Source organism: Notothenia rossii (assembly GCF_949606895.1).
Source record: "Notothenia rossii genome assembly, chromosome: 4".
In the NCBI taxonomy this organism is placed as follows: Eukaryota; Metazoa; Chordata; class Actinopteri; order Perciformes; family Nototheniidae; genus Notothenia; species Notothenia rossii.
This window is the reverse complement of record NC_136902.1, coordinates 17,209,988-17,237,833: the sequence shown is the minus strand read 5'-3', so window position 1 is coordinate 17,237,833 and position 27,846 is coordinate 17,209,988. Positions and strand designations below refer to the sequence as shown.

The 27,846-nt window shown below is 41.8% G+C and overlaps 1 protein-coding gene across 10 annotated transcripts; it reads left to right on the top strand.

The window, feature by feature from the left end:
- The first annotated feature begins 1,452 nt into the window (after positions 1–1,452).
- znf512b (zinc finger protein 512B) lies at positions 1,453–27,846 on the top strand. 10 transcript variants are annotated; one of them, XM_079678944.1, is made up of 18 exons: positions 1,453–1,578; positions 2,285–2,504; positions 4,455–4,589; positions 14,567–14,640; positions 14,785–14,913; positions 15,241–15,416; positions 16,017–16,288; positions 16,384–16,461; positions 17,255–17,389; positions 17,653–17,774; positions 18,946–19,038; positions 21,343–21,441; positions 21,998–22,246; positions 22,359–22,682; positions 22,989–23,090; positions 23,195–23,257; positions 23,584–23,682; positions 24,078–27,846. In XM_079678944.1, the coding sequence occupies exons 3-18, from the start codon at positions 4,457–4,459 to the stop codon at positions 24,387–24,389; spliced, it is 2,460 nt and encodes an 819-aa protein (XP_079535070.1). In that variant the 5' UTR covers positions 1,453–1,578; positions 2,285–2,504; positions 4,455–4,456; the 3' UTR covers positions 24,390–27,846. The 10 variants fall into 10 exon arrangements, with proteins under 10 accessions (XP_079535070.1, XP_079535068.1, XP_079535072.1 ...); XM_079678942.1 differs by lacking the exon at positions 1,453–1,578 and adding an exon at positions 1,674–1,785; XM_079678940.1 differs by lacking the exon at positions 1,453–1,578 and adding an exon at positions 1,721–2,122.

Genomic DNA, 27,846 nt, shown 5'->3' with positions numbered 1-27,846 from the left:
CAAATGATAAATAACACAATCAACTGCTGGATGGACTCTTTAAGAGCCTTTAAGGGCGCAAGACCACTCCACCTGGCCAGTTTTAAAAACTATTAAGTAGCCTTTTGTTCACTCAGCAGAGGAGGAGAGGGAACATAAATCACTGCCATGGTGAAAGGATTAATTGCTGTGAACTATTCATCAGCGACCATTTAAGGGAGCAAGAAGAAGCTTTAACTTTATCAGTTGGGCGGAGAGTGCAGAAAAATGGCAGTTATCACTCAGCTGAGTGAAAAAACCTCCGACTCAGTTTCGTGAACCAGCTGATCAACCCTTCAAGTCTTAGGAGATGAGAGCTACACACATGACATTGCCATTAAAATCAACTACACATTTAAGGTGCAAAACATGCTACGGGGCCCTTGTTAACATTATGCTGCCTGAAACAAATCACAGGACAACACTGCCCCCTTGTGGAAGCTTAATGCAAACAAATATTGACAAGACAGCCAGTAAAAACAACCATGTGTTTTGAAATATTGTATCATTTTCAACTATACAATAACTTTTTATCCTATTGAAAATTGTGAAATTCTTATCAAATAAAAATCAGTGGCATGATTAAACATTTGGAGACAGTATACTAAAAGACATAGCAAAGCAGTCTGCAAAAACAGGACTTTAACTTTAAGGAAATTAATTTAAGAGGTTGATACCATTAAATACTTTAGTACAACGAAATATAAATTGAATGTACTTAAATACATGTTAAACTTGGGTGTATACATCACCACAGTCAATTTAATTCCATACATTAGTCTCTCCTGCCCTCCACTGGTAATTCAGTTTTTTTTTTTTACATAGCCTACATTACATCATGGTATTAAATGATTTCCACTAATAGGAAATATTAGGTCATTACGAATGGCACCAATCAAATACAGGAAGAGAGAGACCTTCTGTTGTTTTACTGAAACCGAGTGAGTTGGAAATTATGCAATAAATGATTCATTTAATGAGCTGTGATAAAAGGAAGATGTTGCTTTAAACCATATGTTAAACACTTAGTAAAAATATATATTACATGGGAAAATGCAAGGAGTGTGCACATAGCCTGTAGTCCACTAACAGCAAAAAAAAATCCAATTTTTGATTGACTGTAGGTCCGTGTGTGTTGAGGTGCATTTAACATCAATGGATTAATACATCTATATTGACCTTGAATTTTGGGATTGTGGTATTGATTCTTATAAAAGCATTTCTTATCTATAAGCCTATAACACTTACCGGATCTATTAGCCTATAAATAGATGATGTGAGTAAACTCATTATTAAGCACATTGCTATTCCAGTGGTTTTTGGACAGGGCTACTTGACGTGACTGCAAGTCCTGGCCTTCAGTAAGGTAATGGCATCGAATAGCCACAGCCTGGACTCTAATCTGATGTGGTAAAGCCGCTATAGCTGGAGGACACATGGGGAGAACATTTGGCAGCAACTAGATTAAAATACTTGGCGAAGGTTGATTTGAGGAATTTCAGCCCTGACCCTTTTTCGTCAGGAACGAGCGCCGTTACGTCGGAAGAGCAGCACGAGCCGGTATGCAGCGAGTTTAATAGACAGAAACCCCAATATTAATCTACTCGATATCGATAATAATAACGCGAGAGTTTGCAAGTTGCCTCAAGACTGTAGTTGCAACTGTCAAAGGTGGAGTGGATACGCGCATGACCCAACACACATTACTGTAATACTGTACACGGCCGCCGAGATAATATCCGTATAAAAAACCGAAATAATCCCGAGGTAAGGAACCGAGGACTGTACCAAAACCGACTGAGGTTTGGCGTTTCTGCTCATTTTCCTTCGCTTCGTTTCTTTTTACTCTAACCAAGTGTTTCGCTGCCGTCGAAATTACTGCACTAAATTTATTTGTGTGTCTCCCTTTAGTTCCAGCCAGCGCAAGGATTTTTTTTACTCCTCCTTCGTAATAAAGTCGCCATTTTGCTTCACTGCCTATATAAACCATCCCGTATTCTAATATTTTTCCTCAAGGATTCGAGGACCTACCTATTTTTCCTGGCTATTTCTTATATTTCTGGAGTGTTTACCGAGAAGACAGGGGTTGAAGAAGTGCCTCGTGGTATAGCCTACATATTAATGCAGGGAAGGAGGGGGGGCAAGGCAAAACGAAACTGGGAATGAGGTGAAAGTATCCAGGATTTCTTTTTATGTACAGACTTAAATTTAATTTCTCTTCTCCTCCCCTGCTCCGGTTTTTCATCCACCTCGTCGTCGTCCACAGAGTGGGGAGACTGGACAACCGTGACGACTGTCCACTTCATTTCTGGCTCCCCAACCTCAGTGTGACCGCTCGTTGACGAACAGCAGGTGTGATTGCCATGTAACACAACATTGGTGGAAAAACGCCCACTTCGGTGTCTGTCTCCTGACCCCCTCCTCCCTCACGTGGGTGACCCGGGGCCACCCGGCCCCTAGAGCTGGGTGACTGTCCGACCCTTCAGGTAGGTGTGGCCGACTCATATTTTTTACTTTGAAACATAAATAGTCAGTGGTGAAAGTAACTGTACATTTACTCAAGTGCTGTACTTAACTACAGTTCTGAGGTACTTTACTTGGGTATGTCCATTGTATGTTACTTTGTACTTCTACTCCACTGCAATTCAGAGGTAAATATTATACTTTGGCTTTGACATTTATGTGACTTTGCAGAGTTGGATTAATGATGTGAAATATAGTGAACATTTACATAAGACTATGGTTACCCTGCAGTATAACAAGTAATTAAAACTAGCTGCACCCTTACAAGCTTTAATAACACCTAAATGCATCAATAACTATGATCAAAATATATAACATATATTATCCTCATTTTGGCCAATCTGCATTATTACTGCTACTTTTAAGTATGTTTTGATGCTAGTAGTTTTGTACTTTTACTTGAGTAACATTGTAAATACAGGACTATTGTAAGAGAGTGTTCCTACACTGTGCTATTTCTACTTAATTATTACTGAATTGCAAGATCTGAGTACTTCCTCCACCTCTGTAAATAGGCAACACGGTAACCTTGTTGTAGTTGACACACAAAGCATGGCAGTGTGCCACGTGCAGAGCTAAAATACTTATTTCCAGGTTGGTTTGTCAGCAGATTGTGAGAGGAGAGTGGGTGTCCCAGGTTTTGTTGTGTCTAGCTAGATGTATGTGAATGTAGGACTCTCGTTTACTTGTAGAAATGATCTTTCATCAAAACACCAGCTGCAATGTTATTTAAAAACATGCAAAACAAAAAAAGTGTTATTTTCTAAAGACTTATTTTATGAATGCCAAATATGTCACATAGGAAACCAGAATATGTCTTGTACAAAAAGTACACAGGTCAGTATTGAAACTCTAAATGAAATATTACAAAGGTAGATATTCTCCATTGATAATTGAGCGTTCTATATTCTTGTGTACTTATCTCTCTCTCACCACATTTGTTTATTTTAAGAAGTTGAATGCTCTTCTGTAGTTCTCTTCACACTCTGACACGTCAGGCAGGAACAGGAAGGCGTCTACTATCGGTGTGTGCAATATTTCCGCAACTTGACTTGAACAGCAAGCTCACCAAACCTAATGAAGTTAAATTGATTACCTACTTCTAATAAAGTGAGCATATTGTGACTGTGACGGATGAGCCATCATCACTTCATGTGCATTGAGCGTGTAAACAGACACTGAGTGGCCCCCACTGAGTGACCCTTTGTGTGCTGTTGTAAATTATTAGGAGAGTGACAAGAATGTGTTTTAGGAGGAAGCATGCTGGATCAAAATCAGTCCCACTTAGCATAATTAGCAATTGTCAGCCTTTATCCATTATACTGTCCCATGCTGGTACTGACAGAGGGTTCAGTACACAAAACCCAAAACTGACATGAAGGCTTATTATGGCTGATGGGGGCTTTACGTTTCTAATGGATTGGCAGATGATGCCGTGTAATCTAATCTAGCAGTTCACAAAGGAAGAATAGCTCTCACTTACAACAAACATAACTTTACTTTACTTTTACCATTTGACTTAATCAAGAGAGGCATCACTTGTTTTCATAATAAAGAAAGAAACCAGGAAAGTGGTATTGTCCCCCCCCGGTCCCCCCCCCCCTTTTGTCTAATGGGCAGAGCATGGAGTTAGTGTGTAAGTAAGAGTATTGATTTTGAAATGAAACATGGAAGGTCACACCCTCATTACCACTGAAGATGATGTGTGAGCCTCCACTAAGATAACCTTCGATCCAATCACTCCGATGGACGACCTAAAGAAAGTGCATTGTAGAGCAAGGGGACAGTATCAAGGGGGGGGGGGGACTCATAATAATGTTTTAACAAGCAATAGAACAAAAAAGCATCCAAATATCGCCTCTAGCTATCACTCTCTCATGTGTGTTTTTGTACCCTCTCAACTACCTATGCAGGCATGGAGAGCCCAAGCGGCCCCAGGCTTGGGAAGCTGTCCTCACCAGGGCTGCCAAGGGGCCGGACCCCCAAGCATGGACATCCCCAGGAGCCTGTCAGAACTGGGCCAGGCCCTGAAAACAACATCAAACACAGTGAGTGACGAGCCGCCACACTTAGTTGAATGGAAACACTGTGTGGACTTTAGATCTATGGATGTTTCTTCAAACATTGTTTGAAATGTGGGACCTGGATACACGCAAATGTGAGCAATTGTATTCTTGCAAATGGTCCTCTATATTCTAATAGCTTTAATTTCTAAGACTATTGTCGTTTTTTTTGTGGCGTATAATAACTGTATGCTGGCTATTCAGGGCTGCAGTTTAGTTTCTCGATGATCAACCTACCACACTAATAATCGTCTCTGTGGCTTTTTTTGAATGGAGTATGTTTTCAATGGTCCCCCAGCCTCGATGTAATTGTACTCCTCCCACCACATAAGGGCCTGAAAACGACACAACCTTCCCTTAGACTGCCCTACAGTGAGAAAACCATACAAATAAGCACTGCCAAGCACTGACATTAGTGAAACCCTAAGCCATCTGGATGGAGATGGAAGATTTTTGGAAGGAGAGAGCCAAGCTGGGGAATTAAGTTTCAATCCAATAACCAGCAGATCATCATGACTTTGTTAATAAAGTGAGGCAGAGTAGGAAAACTGGAGCTGCTCTAATATGACCCAGTTGTTTTGGTTGCTACAAAATAGCTCCTCATTCCTAGACACACGCAGCCCCATCGCTGGCCTAGACAATTTGTTTCCTTTCTATATTAATATTCAGCCCTGTAGGCTGGATTTGCATGCCTGTGTGGGTGCGTGCGTGTACGTGTGCTTGCTGTGGACAATAATACAAAGCTTATTTTTCTGGACAGAACTGTGAGGGCACGAGAGGATTTGGCATATCTTTTCTTTTTTTTTGAAGCCGCGTATTAAAGCGTTTTAATGTATGTTTTTATCGGTTTTGGTCTTTTGATACTTAGCAGTCTTCAACATGCTCACAGTATGGGCCCTAACTAACTTTATTGTATCCAGGCTGCCGGCCGTGGTGTTTTTGCTTTTGAAGAACTGATTGTAGCAGAACAGTGTATTTGAGTGACATGTTTTTCACAGCCGCCTCTCAGAGTGTTTTATAGACTTTTTACGCTTTATTACTCAATAAACAAGACGTGTTTGTAAATCAATCGGTGCGAAGTTGGTAGTGAGCGCTGATCGTTTCGAGACTGAAGGCTAAAAATGAAAGAAGCACACTTGGCTGAGGTTCAGTAATGAGTACCGCTCATGGTTATGGGTGCGTGCATGTGTGTGTGTTTGTGCGTGGTGTGTGTTCAGATGATGCTTTCACATGTAATGGTCCCGGTCTTTATGGGACTTTTTCTAGTAACCTAAGACAACCGCTTGTCCGTTTCATTTTCTCTTTCCACCGTTGATGTGATTTGACTCATTACAGTAGAGCTACTAAAACCAACCAGTACAGTAATTATATCAGTGGTTGTGATAGTGTACGTCTGTGCTAAATACAGCTTCCAGCACTATTTGATCGAACAAGATAAACATCTACTTTCTACTTGGTTGTGGTTGAAACATGGTCTCGCTTGGCTGCAAAGCCGCTCTTATCTGGAACATTACCAGGGATTTCCCTAGCCTTTGGGGAGGCTTACTTGGTAACCATGCCAGTGGAGTTTTATGTGATTTTGAGGTTTGAAGATTCTCTAAAAAGATCCAGCAACCTTTAGGGGAATCACAAGGCCAATGGGACTCATGCAATAGTGACATGCAACAACAGGAATTGATTCAGATACAAAGCAGCGCATAAGAAATACATTAGGAGTCTTACATTTTCATCTAAAGAATGCACTCAATAACTGTGGCATTTAGTATTCCCTATCCACCAAACCACAACAGCTGTGTGTTATGATTCCACAGGGGTAGTAAACGCTGAAAAGATATTCATTGATTTTGATGGGATTTCTCAAGCAAAACACAAACTCTGCCTACATTTGAGTCTGTTTTCAAACAACAAGCCATCTTTTCAAACCTAGCCTCCTTTGCTTATTACTCATAAGTGTAGGTCATGAGCATTTGTAATGTTAATGACGAGGAGCAACACTACAGTGCTTATCATATGGAGCCTGGAGCTAGCTTGTCTGTCCCAGGGGAACTGTGATTCTCAGTTTGGGGAAACAAAGGCATCAATATCTGAGCTTTTCTGTGGAGCTTTTTCAGTGTCCACTGCACACGGTGTGCCCTTCAGATAACCAGGTACCGTATTATCTGCCCTCCTCCTGCTGCTCGGGTTTCATTTCTCATTACATGTCTCTGGAAAGTTTGAACTTTTCCACCTTGTTGAAAAATAAATCTCTCATGGTGATCAATAAACGTCCTATTTGGAAACTTTGCATGATGTAACAATAAAGAAATCCTGAATGTCTGGAATGTTTTTCTTTGTGCTATAGTGGTTCCTTGAAATCCCTCTCTGGTTTTAAGCATTGAAACAAAGAATACTGCACATCGGGGTTTGTGTGCTTCCCTAGAGTGGTGCGGTGGAGCTGTCACCTTGCCACACCAGACAACTTGCAGGAGAGGATGTGGTCCTTGAGGGTGACTTGCTCTGCCTTTGTTTCTCTCTTTTCGCTCTTGCTCTCACATTCTTTTCACATTAGCATCGTATTAGAGCCCTAGTTTTGTCATTTTTTCTCCACCAGCCGTCTAAGCTGTTAAACAACCAACAGTGAAAGTATTTGAACAAAAATAACGCTGCTCTGCCAAATGCTCTCAGCAAGCCCTAAAATTAGGCTCCTTTCTGCAAACATTATTGCATAAATGAGTTGTGTGTGTGTGTGTGTGTGTGTGTGTGTGTGTGTGTGTGTGTGTGTGTGTGTGTGTGTGTGTGTGTGTGTGTGTGTGTGTGTGTGTGTGTGTGTGTGTGTGTGTGTGTGTGTGTGTGTGTGTGTGTGTGTGTGTGTGTGTGTGTGTGTGTGTGTGTGTGTGTGTGTGTGTGTGTGTGTGTGTGTGTGTGTGTGTGTTTGTCGAATTACCATCCTTCTTCGACCGAGAGCAGTGCAGAACCTGATCCTTTGACACAATGTCCACTGAGCAGGCCATGCGTTCATGGGTTGTTAGGAGCTGTCTCTATCAGTATAGGTTGGGTCTGCATACTGTAGGGTTATATGCTTGTGGCTATGTGTGGATGTTAATTGTGATAGTTTGTGCTGTTTTTTGTTTGTGTTTACATGTCTGCATGTGTGTGCAGAGCAATGAGTGTTCTCAAGTGAGTCCAGTAACTGCAGGACCTTCATTTCAGGCCCACAGACACCATCAGTTGACTTTGCATATTTGCCTCAGCAGCAATGTCTCTCTCTCCCTCTCCACCTATTACCGCTTCCTCTCGATCGTCCCAATCCCCATGCATAACTGTAACTCCTTTCCATTGTATCCTTTCTCAAACCCCTCATCCTTCACTCGTCTAATCTATTAGGACGTTTGATCACCAGCACTATCCCGGCCACCTTCCGTTCCGTTCCTGCGTCCCCTAGTCCCACCCTTACTATCCCCATTGCCCATCCGCAAGCTTCTCACGTTTCGTATTTCTTACATTTTGTAGTTCTGGCCTGCTGATGCTTTGACTTTAGGAAAAGGTTGAAATACCAAACGATGCGGTCGATAAAGAGCTATAGATTTGAGAATGTTTGTTTTGGGATGAAATTGAATTCTGGTGCTTTTCTCAGCCTGATGCTGCATCTCGTTCTGAAGAGAGTCCTTTGTCATCTTTGTCACACCTTTATTTGGCAAGCTTGAGGGTGGCATATGAGAAGGAGTACATGGAAATGGGAGAGCAGAGAGATTGAGTTGGTGAGTCACTATCCATAAGGAGGGCACTGCAAACAGTCTGGAGCAGGCATTGTCTGTCTGGCACGTATATACTATATGCGCTATTGCATAAACACATGCCTCTTCTCAGTGTGTAAACCACAACATCTTTCAGTGCAGAAGAGTCCATTATGCTCCTTTGTCCACTCAGAACTACATTTGATTTGTTTCCCTTTTGTCAATTCACGTGTCAGCATCATCCTGCAGGAATTCTGTTGTGCTTGGATGTCACTAAACATACTTTGGGCCAGCGGCCAAATGGGCATCAGGCGATAGATTAGCTTTCCAATAATACGAGGCATGCCGCTGATGTGGAAGGCTGTGCAGAAATCAAAGCAGGTCTGAAGAGGCTGTTGAGGTGCTGTGAGTCACCAGATTATGTTGCAGTAGAAGGAATCTCAAGCCCAAGCTCTTTTTCTTTTATTTGGCTTCTTTTAGTGTGGTTTAGTGGTGTTAGTAAACGGAAGTCTACCACAGGTCTCTGCGGTGTTTCCTGGATTCCACACAAGTGATTCCCTATACAGAAGTTCAGACCACTGTGTGCAGTGAGCATTGTTTTCTTATGGCTCTCACTGTACTTATTACGAGTTATTTAGTAAAAGCATCTATCAGTTCCAGTCTGCTTATCACTTAATCATGAAGTTACACCAGTTTGAAATGGGCTAAACCATGAATACATGATGCCCAAAACAAATAGATATGTCAAAGCCCTCACATGTACAATCTAAACATTCTTAACTTTGTATTCCTTATGTAGGAATCAAATAGTATTCAATGCACATTCATGCTTGTATTATTCTTTATTCATGTTACAATCTGTCAACCTGATTGTCAACCCATATTTGTGTTATTCTATGTTGGTCCATTCTTTATACTTGGCATCTATTGAATGGCTGTGATGATGGCAGACGTATACCTCCTCTGGTCCTGAAGAAAACATGAAAGAACTCTACAAAAAGGGAGGATTCAAATGGAATTTAAATTAGGAAATATATATGAATGACTGTTTATACTGAGGACATCTTTGGTCAATTATGGCCCAAAAGTTATCATAACCCACAGAACCACTTAAAGGTGGGGTAGGTAAGTTTGAGAAACCGGCTCGAGATACACTTTTTGTTATATTCCATGGAACGCTCTTAACATCCTGATAGCAATGAATATCTGAAGTGTTTTGACAATAAATGCATAAAAAAATGTCATCTCTGGAAGCCGTAGTGCTGTAAAAAGCACGACCAATCATTTTAACCGGCCCGGCTAAAATAACTGGATGGCCTACCTGCCTGTCAGCCTTCCATCTGTGCACAAACTTATCTCGTGCCCTCATTGGTCATGTGCGCGTTCGTGTGTGTTGGAGGAGGGGCTCTGTAAGGAAGTGGCAGATTTGTTCCGGCTTTGTATTTTCAAATTCTAGCACACTCGAGCTGGTTTCTCCAAAATGACCTACTCCACCTTTAATGTCATAGAAATAAAGACATAGATGTATATCAAGTAATATGATAATAACTCAAAGGATATTCTTCACAATCAAATCCAAGCAGATTGTATTTATTAATTTAGATGCAACACAAAACTGTTTCTTTGTGTTTTCAGAAAAAAGTTCACAAATGAGTCTAAGCATGTTTGTGTGTGATTGTGACCTCAACAAGCATATCCGTGTTAAAGATTAGCATATATACCGAGTTATACAGAAAGAGAGAGAGAGAGAGAGAGAGAGAGGGAGGACAGGAAGAGAGAGAGAGAGAGGAAAAAACAAAGACAGAGAGTGAGAGTCAGACTCAGTGAGAGAGTCTGGTTTTCTTTCAGTCCGGCAGCGCCTGCGTCGCAACACTCCTTCTACTTACTCACTGTCTGGAACCGGGCCCGACTGGGAGGGAATTATGGGGACGTCTTCAAAGAGAGGTCCGTATAACATGGGAAGGTGCTTTGTGTGTGTGTGTGTGTGTGTGTGTGTGTGTGTGTGTGTGTGTGTGTGTGTGTGTGTGTGTGTGTGTGTGCGTGTGTGTGTGTGGGTGTGTTTGTGTGTGTTTGTATGTTTGAGGAAATAAGGCTACATTAAAAAAAACTGTTTACAAAATAGGAAGTGTGTGTGTGTGTGTGTGTGTGTGTGTGTGTGTGTGTGTGTGTGTGTGTGTGTGTGTGTGTGTGTGTGTGTGTGTGTGTGTGTGTGTGTGTGTGTGTGTGTGTGTGTGTGTGTGTGTGTGTGTGTGTGTGTGTGTGTGTGTGTGTGTGTGTGTGTGTGTGTGTGTTGACATGCAGAGGGGAACGTTTTGCTGAGCTAAGTAGACACTCCATTGATAAACTTTAAAGTAATAATGTCGAAGAGGCAGTAACGTCCAGTGTTTGCATTCACTGTGAACCAGGATACACTCTTTAAAGAGACAGCTTCACCATCCAATGTCTGCCCAGGTATCCATTTCTCCATCTATTGTCCATTGAGATGGAGGATGTAGTGATACTGTGTGTCTTTCCATGCGGTTGTGTCAGTTGTGAGTGGTGTTTTTATGTGTGTGTGTTGTCTTTCTCCAAACTACACTATGTCTAAACCCCACTGTGCAGACACAGACAAAGGCTCCTGTGTGAGTGTTTGTTGAGGAAAACAAATGACTGTTCTTCTGCGTGCGCACCCGTGTGTGTGTGTGTGTGTGTTTGTGGGTAATGTGTGCACCCTTGCACTCAGGGGGAGTTGTTGCCGGCGTAGCTAGGAGAACGCAGAGGTTATTTGAGATCATTAGGCAGCTGCCAGCACTCCTGGGTCCTGGATCCTTCTCTTCTTCTTCTTCTTCTTCTTCTCTGCTGTCAGGCTTAGGCAGTGTGGAGCAACAGTTGCAGACAGCTGGGAGCGAGTCATCATCTGACATTAGTTGAACAGCTGTTTTATCCCCGTGGCCCGAGCCAAAGAACCGGGTTTTAGATTTGACACAATGGCCCCGCTTTGTTTCATACCAAGACAATGGTTGTGATTGCTCAGCACCAGTGTTCTACCCACACTCAAGCAGAGCGAAGTAAAGGATACTGAAGAAATGTTTGCGTGTTTTCCCCCAGGATAGGTTGAACTTTCCATTTTTGCAGTTAAGTTTTCACCCCCACGTGCGCAGCTTTTGCTCTTGTATGTATTTTGTATTAGTTTTGCTTGCTTCACTGAAAAAAACGAAACATTTACTTTAATTAAAGGTGGGGTAGGTAATTTTGGAGAAACCAGCTCGAGTGTGCTAGCATTTGAATATACACAACCGGAAAAATCTGCCACTTCCTTACAGAGCCCCTCCTCCAACACACACGAACGCGCACATGACCAATGAGGGCACGAGATAAGTTTGTGCACAAATGGAAGGCTGACAGGCAGGTAGGCCATCCAGTTGTTTTAGCCGGGCCAGCTAAGATGATTGGTCGTCTTTTTTACAGTACCACGGCTTCCACAGTAGACTTTTTTTAAATGGATTTTTTGTCAAAACACTTCAGATATTCATTGCTATCAGGATGTTAAGAGCATTCCATGGAATATAACAAAAAGTGTATCTCGAGCCGGTTTCTCAAACTTACCTACCCCACCTTTAAATGTATTATGTCAACACATTCCACATAAGTGTATTTGGTTAGTTGAAAGCAATATTATTAAGTTGAACCTAATCTTCTTTATTTTAACTCAATGTTATTGCCTTCAACTAACCTAACACAGTTATAGGAAATCTGTTGACATAATACATTTAATTAAAGTCAACGTTTTTTCACTCTGGTAGTGGTAACTCAGACAAGTGGATCCTATTCCCATAGCAACAAGAACATATCTTTCCCAAGAGCAGCATTCATTAATTATGCCTTTCTTTTACAAGACCTTTATTTTATAAGACAGGAATTAGAATGCATGCTCAATTTCCTCCTCAGCACAAGAGCTGCATCACCTCCCCAGCTGCTACCCAGACAGCTAATAGAGAAATGCTTTGTCGCCCTGAGAATATGAATACACTCATATCTATGCACACACAACACACTCACACACACTGGTAATGGTTTTGTGGAGTTGTTTGTGTGTATCAGTGTGTGCTTGTATGCATGTGTTTGCACCTTGTGTTATGAACTATTCCCAAACACAGCCAGCAATGCTGTGCTGCTTCTCATTCAATCTTATTTACACTCGCATTACTTTCTTTCTACCTTATTACTGTGAGTCTGAAGTAAAAGATTACATATAATCCGTCAGCCTGCGTCAGTGTCTGTGAGCGGGAAACAAAAAGAAGACAAATGAGGGGAAAAAGAGAAACTTGATATTGTGTAATAAAACTGAGGGGGAAGGTCTAACAGGTTATGACCGGATTGTCCTTTTATACACATTAACATCACTGACAAGAGATATTTTTTGCCAAATACTAAAATCCCTAAACCATTTTTATAATCCCAGTAGGCACAAAGAGTGCTCTGACTGACTGTGGGAACACAAATGAGCGGCACCAGGCATCCTGCCGCTGCTTGTCAATGAGTTTGCAGGGGAAGGCAGTTTCTCAGCGTGGCGAAGTGAAACAGATCCAGATCCATGCCATACATTTGCTGCATTCCACCTCACAACAAAGCACTATCATATCTTCTTCAATAGTTTCCCTTTGAACATGTTCTAGATCTGAAATGACTGAATGGGCTGTAGCAGCTGTCTCCTGCTGCTCGCCTTGTTTCTGCTGCCGCTCTCCGGCCCTCCCAGATCAATGCAGAGGAGTCGAGAGCACATGGGAAGATGTAGCATACTGAAGTGCAGAGCCTCAGCGTCTACCTGCTGCCCTGTCATTCAGTATTCTGCTTGGTCAGAAGAAGAAGTCATCTGCCTCGGCAATTCTCTCCTGTCTCCCTCAGCATCCTAGACATCCCCACCCCCACCTGCTCTCCCTTATGCATACTCTCCTCCTCAGCTCTCTCCATCTTCCCTCCCTCTCTCAAGTGTAGCGCTGTACAGAGGAAATGGAGAGCAGAGGTGTAATTGTAGCAGAGAAGAGAGCAGTAATGAGCCAGTGCACCGCCTGTCCTCCAAAGTTCACATGGAGAAGGATTTTGGAAGGGTGTGTGGAGGAAGAAGGAAGTGAGAAAGCTAGACATGAAGTGAGAATTGAGGGGGAAGCGTCAGGATGAGAAAAGAGAGAGAGAGAGAGAGAGAGAGAGAGAGAGAGAGAGAGAGAGAGAGAGAGAGAGAGAGAGAGAGAGAGAGAGAGAGAGAGAGAGAGAGAGAGAGAGAGAGAGAGAGAGAGAGAGAGAGAGAGAGAGAGAGCTGAGGCAGTGGGTCTGCTGTGTGCTGTGTCAGGTTCACACAGGCACTAGCGATTTATAGCTGATCTATTTGGCTGAACAGAAGGCCTTTGCCTGCACTGCCATCTTTCACACACACACACACACACACACACACACACACACACACACACACACACACACACACACACACACACACACACACACACACACACACACGCGCTCTCTTGATGGCAATTGTTGGGAGCATCCTAACACTTGTCCATAGTTTCTCCTTGGTTAACTTGACTATCTTGTTATCCATGCGCACTCTATGTAAATCACTTCCTGCTTATATTGTGTCAACAGAAAAATTGCCACTTCAATAGTTTATTTATTTGTCAGTCAGTTTTTTTATTTTTTTTATCTTCACGGTCATCTGTATATTTTTCTTACTCTCTAATGCTGGTTTATTTCTATTTCTATTTTGAGATGTTTCTTTTTTAGAATTGTTTATTTCTACTCTTTTAATTTGTTATTATGTGCAATGCCTTGTTTTGTGTTATGCTGCTGCTACACAAATGTTTCCCAAATTGGGATTAATAAAGTACATCTTATCTTATCTTATCTGAACACTTCTCAACGTCCAAGCTACATATATTTGCTTTCACCGATTGTGTCTTTAGTAAGTTTGAACATCGGAGATTCAGGGATTTTGGAGGACTGTATTTTTTGGGTATTTGTGGACAGATGTTAAGAATTTGTTTTATGTGAGGAACTGCGGATGGAAATGAGCTCAAAGCTAAATCTGGCACTGTTACGCTTGACACATTTGAATGTTTTAAATGTTCATTACTGTGCATTGTCCCTGCCAAACAAACGATTAAATAAAAATAAATAAGAACATATTTAGAAGTGCTAATATAATTGCATGCATATAAAGAACTGGCAGTATTCCATGTTAACTCAGAGATGTTTCTCTCATTTCACCCGGTCCAGTGTGTGATGAGCCAGCAGAGGGGAAGAGGAAAGGTCGCCCGAAAGCAGAAGTGCAGGAACTGAGAAGCATCCCTGTGAGTATCTCTCTTTGAACCGAGTGGGTGTTTGAAGTGGGCTTCATTTTCTCCTGCACAGAGTAGGCAGCTCCCCATGAATATGCACGATGTACAGTATAGCGATAATCCTTGCATGTATTGAACTCTCTCCCCCCTGAGCAGGCCCATATGATAGTTCAATGGAAGGAAGAGTTTAAGCGCCGCTCCAGGGTTAAGTGTCCGTGTTCAGGCTGCTGGTTAGAGTTTCCCAGCATCTATGGCGTCAAGTACCACTATCAACGCTGCCAGGGGGTGAGTCACTAACCTCTGTTCTTTCCTCTTATGCGGCTATCGCTACCTTATGCTTCAGAGAAGTCTTAAACAGTAGACCAGAGTCAAAACATTGAAGAAAAACATCAAAGGGGGGCCATGACAGTCTGTGATAAGTTGAATCAGAGTTTAAACTTCCAATGAACAATACTCACACATTAAATATGTAATGATTATTGACCATGCATGGTTGTTTCAAGAGCCCTTGATAACTGAATGCTTCCAGAAACAGCTACCCACTCTGAGTGTATCGCGTAGGGAGGGAGCTCACTGTAAATCCCCCCCTCCTCATGTCTGTGTTTGTACCAGGCCACCGTAGCAGAGAAGCTGAGTCACGGCTGTCCTTACTGTGAGGCAGTGTTTGCCACAAAGGTGCGCCTGCAGAAGCACAAGCTGTGGAACCACCCAGACAGGGTTAGTATGGAGGCCAAGGACGAGCAGACCAAGCTTCAAAAAACCCTCGTGAAGGCCAACACCAAGAAAAGGTGACTGGGATTTACAGCTATTATGCAAAATCCACTTGTTCATGTCTTTTCTACATCAACATGTGTCCCCTCTGTGGAAAGAGATTCTGAAAGTTTCAGGAAAAAAGATTAGCTCTCTTTTTGTCCTGATCCGTTTATATAAAAACCTGTCTGAAAATGAGCTGATCAGATTTTGGACACTTTATGATGTCATAACGATGTTTTGGCTCATGTAACCATTAGCCAATCACCAACAAAGGTAACCCCCCCCCCACCTTATCACCTGAATCTCCTCCTAGAGCACCTTTATGTTCTTTTTAACCAAATATCTCTCAGAGGGGCGTGGGGAGGGGCTCCTTATTTTCATCTAAAGTAACAGACAGAGAATCAGCACTTTAGAAACAGGGCTGAAACAGAGGGGATTATGGGATGCTACAATGATCGGTTTGGTATTTAGAGCCAAACACTTCAGAGACATGTCTTATCTGAGACCTATAATATATTGATGAAAAACAGTCTAATCGGGGACCTTTAAATTCCCCACCCACTGTGACCCACGTGTTTGTAACGTCATAATCATCATACTCACTTCCCAAAACTGTCCTCCCTCTGTCAATTCAGGCCCATGGAGAACAGTCCACCCTCTCCGATTTTCTTCAAAGTGAAAAAGACCCACGAGGTGTCCACGCCCTCTCACAACGGGGAGCTGGCCCACCAAAAGAGTGAGAGGAAACAGCACAGTCACAGCCAGCCTTCCCAGCAGATCCACCAGCCAGTCCAACCTCAGTCCCAGCAGTCCCACAGCACGTCTTCCGAAGACGAGGGTAGCGAGAGCGAAGGGGACAGCCTTCCCGCTTCTTTCCCCGACGAGGACCCAGAGCGAATGAGGCACAGTAAGATTTTCAACATATATTTCCTCTCGTTCCACCATGTTCTCCTTTAACGCTTGTATGTGTTTGACCATTCTTTGTTCTGTGTTTTTCTTTTGAGCTAGGACGGAAGCAGAAAACGCCTAAGAAATTCACTGGAGAGCAGCCTTCAATATCTGGGACATTTGGATTGAAAGGTAAACACCAGATCATCTCTGACATCGCTGACAGTACATTTTCTATTGAATACTTTTCTCAAAAAAAAAATCAAAAAGGCTTGTCCGGTAATCTCCTGTGGTTGTGAACATAATAAGTGAATTAACAAAGTTCTGAAGAAGACTTGGCTGATTCATCATTGATTAGTGACAGCAGGCCACAGGTTGATGACTCACTGATTATTGGAAACCATGGGAGAACAGATATGAGGTATAAGGATTGTGGTTTGTAGCCTCATTCAAAAGAACTCAACATCGTATGATTGGAGTTATTTTTGAATGCTTCCTGCGGTTTCTGATCAATGGTGCTGGTCTTTGCACAGAGCTATGTTGCAACTGTAGAGGTGTTTCAATCCCACTACATGAATCAGTGACTCACACACCCATCACACATCTCATAGACACAGCTTTCCAGTATTTCTCTGCTTTTCTCTCTCATTCATATGCTGAAAATGTTCAGTGACTCATATAGCATACACGGAGCAGTAAAGTACTTATCAAACAATCCATCCGCAGTGAGCAGGAATCAATGCTTTCTCTTGCTTCCTTTTCAAACTGATTTTCCCTGTTTCAAAACGACATCCTTTCTTTTCAGTTTATTCCCCCTTCTCAAAATGTTTTTATATTCAGTATCCACTTTCTTTATGTCAGCATTTCTCTCAGTCCGCATTGTCCTTCCTCTATCCTTTCTGCGTGTATCTCACATTTTACCTTAAATCATTTCAATGGAAGTTTTGATTTCTACAGTGTGTGTGTGTGTGTGTGTGTTTTGTAGGCATGACTAAGGTGGAGGAGAAGCTGAAGGCAGGCCGTGTGAAGAAATCAGAGGGGAGTGGGTTCAGTGAGGAGCCCCAGAGAAGACCTACTCCAAGTCAGTCGTCCAAGAAAGATCCAGCTACAACCAGCTCTGGTGAACAACTTAAGAAAAAATATTATTATCCCACTGATGAAACAAAAATGTAGCTTGTGACCAGAAGACAATAGCCTTTTTTATTTTTTTGGGGGTTTGTGGAAATCGTCTCAAAAGCGATTATTTCTATATTATCACATGCATAGAATCATTCAACATAGGGAATGAGCACACAAATGGAAATGTAATACCCACGAGACAAAGTACCAGCTATATGTGATCAGCTATCTGACAGAGACTTCCTGTTTCCTCCTGTTGCTAAGGTGCTGACACCCAATGGCAGCGAGCTATCCACGATCGAGGTGAAGTGGTGTGTCCCACCTGCTCCATCGTCACCAGGAAAACAGTCCACGGCCTCAAGAAACACATGGAGATCTGTCAGAAGGTCAGTGGGTCACAAAGCTGTCAATCAGCCTGGGAGCTGTGATAACTTCTGATAGAGCTCGCTGTGAATCTGAAAAAAATGATATCCTATCAGACAAGTTAATACAACTCCAAGACGCACACACAGTAGAAGCATGCCTTCACTGCATTTACTCTTAGAGGAGCGTGTATACTGAAAATGTCAACCAGACATAAATGCCTTAAATATCAAACCGTCATAATACGTGCTGAAAGTGGTGGCGGTGCAGTTGGAAATAAATCTTACATTTGTACAGTTCCTGTGTAACTCAGGATCCAGTAACATGTGACACTATGCAATACACATGATGTGCCTCAGTGAAATCAATGTCTTATAGAGATTAAAAACTGTTTAGATATTTTCCTTAAGTGCGTTTGTAAGTATGAAATAAAGCTCTCTCAACCCAAAACTGTCATTTCCACATTGGATTATAACTTTGAGTGCGCCGTTATAAGATACCCCTCCCTGAGTCTAGGGAGCCTTTACAGTAATGATATTGATTTGAAAGCTGTTGAAATAACATCGGGCAGTATCTCTCTCAGAACAGTAATCTCACCCATGTTTCCCATGTAATATCCTTTACTCATCTGCTCTCCTGTGAAAGCTAATATCACTTGAAACGGGTCGAGGGAGAAGAAACGGTGCACTTCTGCGGTTTGTTTGTTTGCACTGAATGGTGGTCTATAGCAATTATAAACCAGAATGGTGAAAATAAGGATTAAGTTCATCCAAGTACATTATATTGAGTTTTAGTGAAGACAAACCAACCTCTCCGGGCCCTCAGAGGGACGTGTTCATACAGCCACTTTAATGGCTCCTTGGCCCACTGGCCCGTGTGACGCCATTAAAGTGGCAGTCTGTCGTAAAGCAGTGACAGAATCACCACATTACAGCTGGGTCACTCACCATGAAAACAACTCTGTCTCCAAATCAATACTGAGGCCAGGAGAGTCATCTACGAAAAGGAACACTTGGTGTAAAATTGGCTTTTTTAGTCCCAAAAGTTGCATTCGTCTTGACCAAAAATGTCACGCCTCTATTAAGTTACAGATATAATGTTTTGCGATACTGATATATCTAATATAGAGCATAGCCTGTAATAGTGGTGTAACTTGTTATTTGATCCTGTGTTTGGCCTTTACCCCCCCCGCAGCTCCAGGATGCTCTGAAGTGCCAGCAGTGCCACAAACAGTTCAGGTCCAAGGCCGGCCTCAACTACCACACCATGGCTGAGCACAGCACCAAGGTACGGAGTGCTCAGAGAGCTAATGTTTCGCTGCTGTCACACTGACCCACTAAACGAGTTGTTAGTTATTAGACACTACAGCAAAGCACTACACACATTCAGGAGGTGACACACTTACACTTGTGACTCTCGTATGGAAATCCACCGTACGCTACAGCTAGTGTCAGTTTTCACCGTGTCTAGTGAAGGGTGTCTTGCTTTTTGATTCACACATACGAATGAATCCACATTTATAAAAAAAAAAAAAAAAAAAAGCCTGTTTCTCCCTTGAGTTATATTACATTCATCTGGTGCGTATTCATTGTGGGTTCTAAGCCCGACTCTAAAAATCTCATCTTGAGGTTTGTAAACGATCAAACAATTGAACTGTTCATGTTGATGGCCCTTGAAGTGCTCACGTTTCTGTCTGCAGCTGTCTTAACTCCGACAGCAGAGAGCTTCATTAAGATATTATCATGACGCTCCTGCATTAGAGCAATGGCGCTGCTATGAAGTTTGCTAAATTATTCAACACTGCCTTGTTCGGAAAATTCAATGGAAAATTAATGAATGTACGTGCGTGCACCGAACCTTCTACCACATGTGTTTTTGTGTGGTAACGCTTTCCAATAGTTTATGATAATAATTGGGAATATGCATGTATGTGTAAGGGGCTTTGTCTGTGTATGTTTATCATTTGAATAGTGAAGATAGATGACTGCCATGTTTGACATCATCATTTGTCTTCAGTCTGGACCTTTGGTGGCTGTTTACCTTCTTGGCGGCATTCCAACAGAGAAAAAGCTCATCTCTCAGTGTGTAGAAACTAAGGTATCCTCAGGTGCTCTTCCTCAGCAGACTTCCCAGCAACATTTCTCATGTTAGGTTATTCAAAACTTTTGTGACAAGCTGTGCCGCCTGTGATTGTGCTCCAGACTCAAGTAGCTGCTGATTAGAGAAGGCTCTCATCATTAGCAGGTCTCACTTGTGTCATTCTCTTCTTTTTTCTCTTTTCTATCAACAAGAGCTTTTGAAACAGCAGTTCATTCAAAAGCAAACATCTAGAAGAATCAGACGCATCTTAAAACATATCCCTCTTAGAACTTAGGTGGAATTGTTTACTTTGTTTTCCAGTAGGATGTATGCTGTCCTACTGTGACGTATGAGCAATGTGTTTGGGCTCAAGTTTGCGAGCAAGTTAGGCATTGTATTTATATATAAAGTATATTATTAAAAGCATTTCAATCTATGAAGAAGACAGTTATCTTGAGTTTTTTATTGGTGTAAAGACATTTCTTTGTGTGGCCACAGTACACAACAAGTGATATGCTTGGTGAGAAAATAAAATGTGTGTTATTCCTGTAAATACACTAAGATATTGTATTCTCCAGCGTTCCTATCAGTTGCTACAGCATCATTATATCGGTAAATCAATGTGTTTATGTACCGGGAACTGTAAACAAATACCTTACTGAATTATCTGTGCTTGTTTTTATTGACTAAGTCTCTCTCTTTGTATCCTTCCTTTGAAAAGCAGATTTACTTCAACCTTGTATAATGTTTGCTATGATTTGATTTGGCGTTTGCACTCTCCCTGGCTCCAATGTGTTGTCAGTGTAGTCACGTGGCACAGCCCAAGTGCATTGTGGGAAAGATACAGAGAGCACAGGGGTCACCTTTTGAGTTTGACCTTGCAGTTTCTGCCCTGATCCCACCGCCTCTTCTTTCACTCATCTTTGCTCTTTTGCTGTCTCTGATGGAGGCATTAAGAACACATGCTGATGCAGTTTGATGTGCTCTCCTCCTGCCAGTGTAAATCAATGGCTGAGTTAGTGTCTGTTCTCTTACCTCCAGGCATGAGCTGTATTTATTTGAAGTGTTGAAGTACTCTAGTATATCTCCTTTCCTTCTTACCCTTCCAGAGAGCTTAGGTTGTGTCTCAGTCATGTCAGTGCTTATCTTTGTGTGTCGACATGTAAGAAAACACATGAAGTCCGCTCCACTGGGACTCCTCACTGAGGCCAGACTCTGCACAGTCCTCTGCACTTTCTGCTTTCTTCTCCCTGGCAGCTCTGCCATCTGTTGTTCTGGTCTTGGCTGGGGTTTGGCACCAGCCGACACTCGGGTGAAAACACGAGTTTGACAGTTGTCATAAACATGCCTTGAGTAACAGCCTCACCAAGAAACCATTTAGTGATCCTGGCACAGTGAGAACAACCCGAGATGGAAAATACATTCTCCTCACAATTTTGCTCAAAATAAGGAGGGATGGGGAAGTGTTGTGGTGCGACACGCTTATGCAGCGTTGTGTTTGTTCCCCCGCAGCCCTCGGGGAGCGAAGGCCAGACGGGCGACGAGCTTGAGGAGAGAGAAAGGCTGCGCCGAGTGCTCAAACAGATGGGACGAATCAAGTGTCCTAGTGAGGTATGCGCTACGTCTTTCTTCCTGTGTCCCTTTCTCTTTTCCTTTCTCCCGTTCTTGTGTCCTTCATTTCTATTTGTCCAACTTTCCTATCTTTCATGTCCCATCTTCCTCTCTCCTCGTCTGCCAGTTTCGATTTTCTTTCTCCCTTTTCCTCAGGCTCTTCTTTGTGTGTCTGCCTCCTCTTACCTCTCTCTCTCGCTCCCTTTTCCTTTATGCCTTGTTCTTGACATGTTGCCCAAAACCACATCAACACTCTGCTTCCCATTACTCACACTACAATGCAAAAAGCAGAGAGAAAGAGCTGCAAAAAATAGACTCTCTACTGTGACATGTTCTCACACACAGAAAAAATGAGCAGTTTCCTCCTGTTTGTCGTTCAACAGTAAAAACGAACTATTGACTTATTGCAGTAATATTGTTACATTTCAGTAAAAGTACACGTTATTAGGATTAAGCAGTTTCTCAATTACTGTAATGTGTGTTTTCATTCTGTCCTCATTTCTGTTACTGGCCTCACACAATCACTATTTGTGCAAACTCACACACATTTATACAGGGCTGCTCAGCCCACTTTTCCAGCCTGATGGGCTACCAGTACCACCAGAAACGTTGTGGCAGCGAGTTCTCTGACGATCAGAAGCCTGTGTTTCTGTGCCAGCACTGTGGAAAAACCTACCGCTCCAAGGCTGGCAGAGATTACCATGTGCGCACCGATCACTCCTCAACCATCACCACGACAGCCACCACCAACAATAACGGCAAGGACTTTATCACTGATACCAACAACAACACCGGGAAAGATAAGGTAAGATCACCATGGAAACCTTTTGCCCCAATGTTTACAAGCATTTTTACTAGTTGACTAGCAACAGTTTCCCCATGTGCCACTCAAAAGAGGTGTCCTACTGCTTCCCCAGGTTGTCTCTGAGGAGTCTCCATCATTAGGCCACAAGGAGCCAAGTCCACTTGAGAAAGCACCATCGGGCCACTCTAAGGAGAAGGAAAGAGAAGCCAGGGAAAAGGACAGGGAAAAGGAGAAGGCGAGGGAGCAAGTCAAAGAAAAGGTAGCACAGACTGCGAGCCAGGGGGATGACTTTGACCGGACGCCCAGCGGCAGAGTGAGGCGCCGCTCTGCTCAGGTGGCCGTGTTCCACCTGCAGGAGATAGCAGAGGACGAGCTGGCCAAAGACTGGGGCACCAAGCGCCGCATCAAGGACGACCTGGTGCCTGACAGCAAGAGGGTGAGGACACACCAGACATTCCCAGCACACATAAACATATGCTCTCACACTTAACACACCTGCAAATGTACAGATATGGGGCAGCAATGTGAAGTGCTAGAAGACACAACTATCATCACACACAGCAACACAAACAGGGTTAAACACACATCAAACCCATCACTGTCGTTCAAATGTTCCTAAGAGACACCAGATTTAAGTGGTCAAATAAAGCAAAAAAAGATGTCACTGCGTATCTGTTTTTTAAATACGTACTTCAACATTTTTAACATGCACACTGATACAGATGTTCTCTCTTATGTGTAGTTAAATTACACCCGTCCTGGCCTCCCAAACTTCAGCCAAGAGCTATTAGAGACCTGGAAGAACCAAGTCAAGGAGAAGGGCTTCATCTGCTGTCCCAATGAGGTAAGAACAAGTACTGCTTCACAGTAATCTGTCATTATGTATAGAAAGATACTAACTGTATTAGAAACAAACAAAACGCTGGGTTTATTTCTGTTTTGTCTCAGAACTGTGAAGCTGTCTATTCCAGTGTATCGGGACTAAAAGCTCACCTTGCCAACTGCAGCCAGGTATAAACACTCACCTTTACCTCTGTAGTTATTCTAGTAGATATTAGAATACACACACACACACACACACACACACACACACACACACACACACACACACACACACACACACACACACACACACACACACACACACACACACACACACACACACACACACACACACACACACACACACACACACACACACACACACACACACACACACAGAGTTTCCCCAGAATTTTAACAGATTGTTCATGTTGTAAACATACGTTTTTTTTAAATATTTTAAAGGAGGTTACGGACGTTGCTTTTTTTATTGCTCTATTGTTTTTGTATTGCAGGGAGGTGGAGAACTGGGAAAGTACACCTGTCTGATCTGTCAGAAGGAGTTTAGCTCAGAGAGTGGTGTGAAGTACCATATCAGCAAGACACACTCACAGGTGGGTCCTTCTCAGTGTATACTTCACAGACTTAGATATTATATAGTATTACTTAAAGTACTCTCTTATAGGCAGAACTTTCATGTCTGTTAACGTACAGGGAAGAGATTCACGAGGTTGGTATTTATATATTGTGAAGAAGGTGTTACTGTATGCATATCATGTGAAAACAGGTTCTAAACTTGTATGGACAAGTTTATATAGCGATATTGACAAAAACGTCAATAAAACCTAAAACTGATCAAGTATTTTCTGACAGATAAATATATTTTGTTGATACAAAAGCAACAGACGCTCATATTACTGTATAGAGACATGTTTTGCGGCACCACTCACTACAGTATAAATGTTACACAGTTATACACATGCTTCTGACAGTGTGCTTATGGCTTTAGAACTGGTTTCGTGCAGCAGTCAGTCAGGTGGTCTCTACTACCAAGAGTAAAGCGCCAGAGGACAATGGGGTCAAGGCTGAGGTGAGGAACGGTGCCACGGCTGGTAAGAAGAGGGGCCGCAAGCCCAAAGAGCGCCCCCCCGTGGTTGCACTTCTCCAAACAATTACTGAAGCTCCTACTATTTCTCAAAACTCAACCCCTGCTGTGACCCCTTCACAGTCCCCCTCCCCGCTCCCCGACCCCTCGGACAGTGCTGCCCCAGGCCAAAACAGACAGCCCCTCCCCTCCAGCGCCAGACGAAGCAAACCGTAAAGGCTGTTATTGTCAGAGTAGCTCTGCTTTTGTCCCCCCAGGAGCCAGAGAGGAGTCTCGCTGTAAATGTTGTGCCAGGAAGCTAAGAGACCTTTCTAACTCCACAAGGACTTGGCACTGAGAAGAAAGTAAAATCAACCCTTAGGAAGTCAAACATTTAGGACAGACTTTTTGAAATCCCAGCGTAAATGTGTCTACTGTTATAAACAATGCTCATGTAACAGCGGGGTTTGAATTCTCCATTCCACTTTTGTCTCCTTTTGAATACACATATTTCAGTTTCTGTACTCACAGCAGGGGTGTCAGTAGTATTTCAAGATAAAATCCTGACTACTACATGGTTAGTATTTTCTAAACAGAGGTAGTATTCCAAACAGAGGCAGAGTAATTCTCTCTACAATATCAATGTTGTGTTTGAGAGGTTTTAAAAAGGATATTCTATTAGCATGGTGAAGTCATTTAATGATAGCTAGTGTTTTCACATTTTTTCCACAGATATACTGTACTGTGTACATAAACAATATCTATATCTATATATCTATATACTCAAAGCAATGATGCCATCTGTCATTCTAAAGCCTGACACGTCCAAGTAGATCATGAGCAGTCAGAATCTTTTGCAGTGTGTGCTGTAGTGCAATGTTGCTTTTACATTTGTTTTTTCCTTTCTTGTTTCTTCGTTTTTTTACTTTTTATTATTCAAGTAAGCAAATGTCTCATAAGCTAAAAATATTGGTCAGTTGTTTATGATTTCACTTGAGTGATATTTACTTTTTGTTTCATCTGATTTTAGAACATTATGGTGAAAGGTATCTGCTTAGACGACTATAATTAGGTGATTATTTCTATACTTCTTTTACACTGAAATTAATTAGCAGAATAACCCAAAAAAGTGATTGTTTGAGATTTTCCATTAGAAACGTATATGTTAATAATTAATATGGCATTGTTTAATCGATTTTAAACAAAAAAAAACTTGAAGCATATGTCTAAAATAGGACTGGCAAAGCTTAATGATGGACAGAGGGAAGAACTTTGTGTGAAGCTTGTTGCACCATTGCAGCACAATCAAATGATGTGACACCATTTTAAAGGAGGCCATATTTTGGCTACTGCTTTAGCTTGAATCAAAGAGCTGAGGAGAGAATACAAATATCTTTTATAGAGGTTGAGGGAAATAATCTTTTATTAAACAGAAAATTTGCAAATGAAGATTCACTTTTAATGATGTATATGAATTAGTTCCTGGATGCTCAAAGTTATTGCCTTGCACTTTAACCCCTTAAACCCCTCTCGCTCCCGTCTTGTATTTTTGCACTCCAGGAGTATTCAACCTTAACCTAGTGGCTCTCAGGCACAGGAGCGGGGATATTTAACTCTGATGAAAAAGCTACAGAAAACTACATTTGTCTTTACATGGGTAATAAGCAGCATGGTTAACTCTTTCTAGATAGAATCTGTAATCTAACACAACCGTATAATTATAACTCACAACACAAAGCCATAACAGGTCATGGCTGCTTTACCGATTAAAGTTAGTTTAGTTTAAGATTAAAACAATAAGAATGATGAAATACAAAATGTGTGCAATCAAAGAATATGTTCACTGTAACATCTCTAAAGTTAATACTTGAATCCACAGTTTTATTAAAGATTTGAACAAATTAAAACTCCATATATATGTGATTTATATTTGGAGTTTGTGTCCATACAAATAATGCTTGTTAAAAAAAAGACAGATTGTAAATCTATTTTATATTCTCTTGTGTGTATAACCCATATAGCAATCTGATAGCTTTGGATACAGTTGTGATGTGGGGATATTCTGGTAAGATAACAAGGGTGCTTTACTTGCCACTCTACCTTAAGGACCTAAACTCACAAAGTCCACTCATCCATCCTGCCACTCTCTCCTCACTGGCAAGTCATCAGAATGTTGCACCAACAAATGTCAATGTCATCATTTAAATGGACGACCGATGTCAGCAGAACATTTTCAAGAAACATTGAATTTGAAATAAATGTGTCCCAGGTGGTGTCATCCCTACGCCGTGACCTTTTATATCGTAAAGCAAAGATAGGAGCTGAATTCCTCCTCGATTAATCAGCTGATGGAGTTTTGTTCGGGTGGGGATGATTATGCATGTGTCCGTCTCTGGTAATGGGATGGACCTTTATCTTCTATCCAGGTTCAGCAGACGGAGAGGATAAGTTAGACAAGCACTGATGGGTCTTTGGACCTTTTTTCGATATGAGTTATCCTGACCTTGTGTGTGAGCGTGTGTGTGTGTGTGTGTGTGTGAGCGTGTGTGTATTTGTACAAAACAGTTAGCACCTTTGTAAAGACTGGATGTCGGAAATGGTAACACTTTTTGTTGAGTTTAATGCTGTGGCACAGAATCAGTTCATCAGCTGCTTGTTACTCGTGTCATTAATGACGTCACATTGACTGTGTTTACCTGACAAGCTTTGGTGTTGCAATATGATAGTTAGGCACTGCTTTTAACAGTGGGTATTTTATATTTTATCTCACCCTTTACTATCTGTCTTCCTATGATGTGGAAAACACATATCTATCCCGCAGTGTAAGCTAACTGCAACATCTTTAGATAGTACAGCAATACACCATATTTAGCTGGTTTGGTTGGCTTGCTGATATTTTGATATGGATGTGTCTTCTCAAAAATGTATGGCTTTTTCACTTCCCCTACTTTTATTTCTTTGCTTTTTAAATATTATTAACTCTCAAACAAAAGGGTGAAAAGATTTGTAGACCACAAAGAACATTGTAAGCCCATGTGTCGGCATACACTGTTATTTGATCCATTTTGATGATGCCCATAAATTGATCTTTTTCAGTGCACATTGACAAACACATTGAGCGAGTCCTTTATTACTTGTTATCTATTCAATATGGGACAACAAGGCATATGTATGTGTGTTTGTTTCTGTATTTAGTGCACTTACTATACCATGAAATAGGCTTGAAATAGGAGTGTTGTTGGAGCTTTCTAGTTACCCTGACTGTGTGTGGTGTGACTTTTGTACCTGGGAAAACAGCAGGCTCAAGTGTCTTCCCTTTGTCAGCAATGTTATTTCCAAACCAAGGTTAATCCCTAGACATCCCATTAGAAAGCCTGAGAATTTTCCCCTTTTATTTTGACAACTCTGGTGTGTTTCTATCCAATAAAACCTTCTTCAAAAGCAGGGCCATTGTGACAAAACTGTTGAGAGTTTTAAGAGATGTTGTAGCTTATAAATGGTTATGATATAAAGGTAACAAGTGAAATGAGACTAATGATGTATTAAAGATTTCCATATCTGAAATTGAGCTGTATAGATCCTAACATAGGAGGCATCAACACCTCCTTTGAGTCTGAACATTTTTCTCCCAAACTTGTTGTATTACCTGTGCATTAATATCCCTCGACTGATTAATAAAGGTTTGTTGACTAAA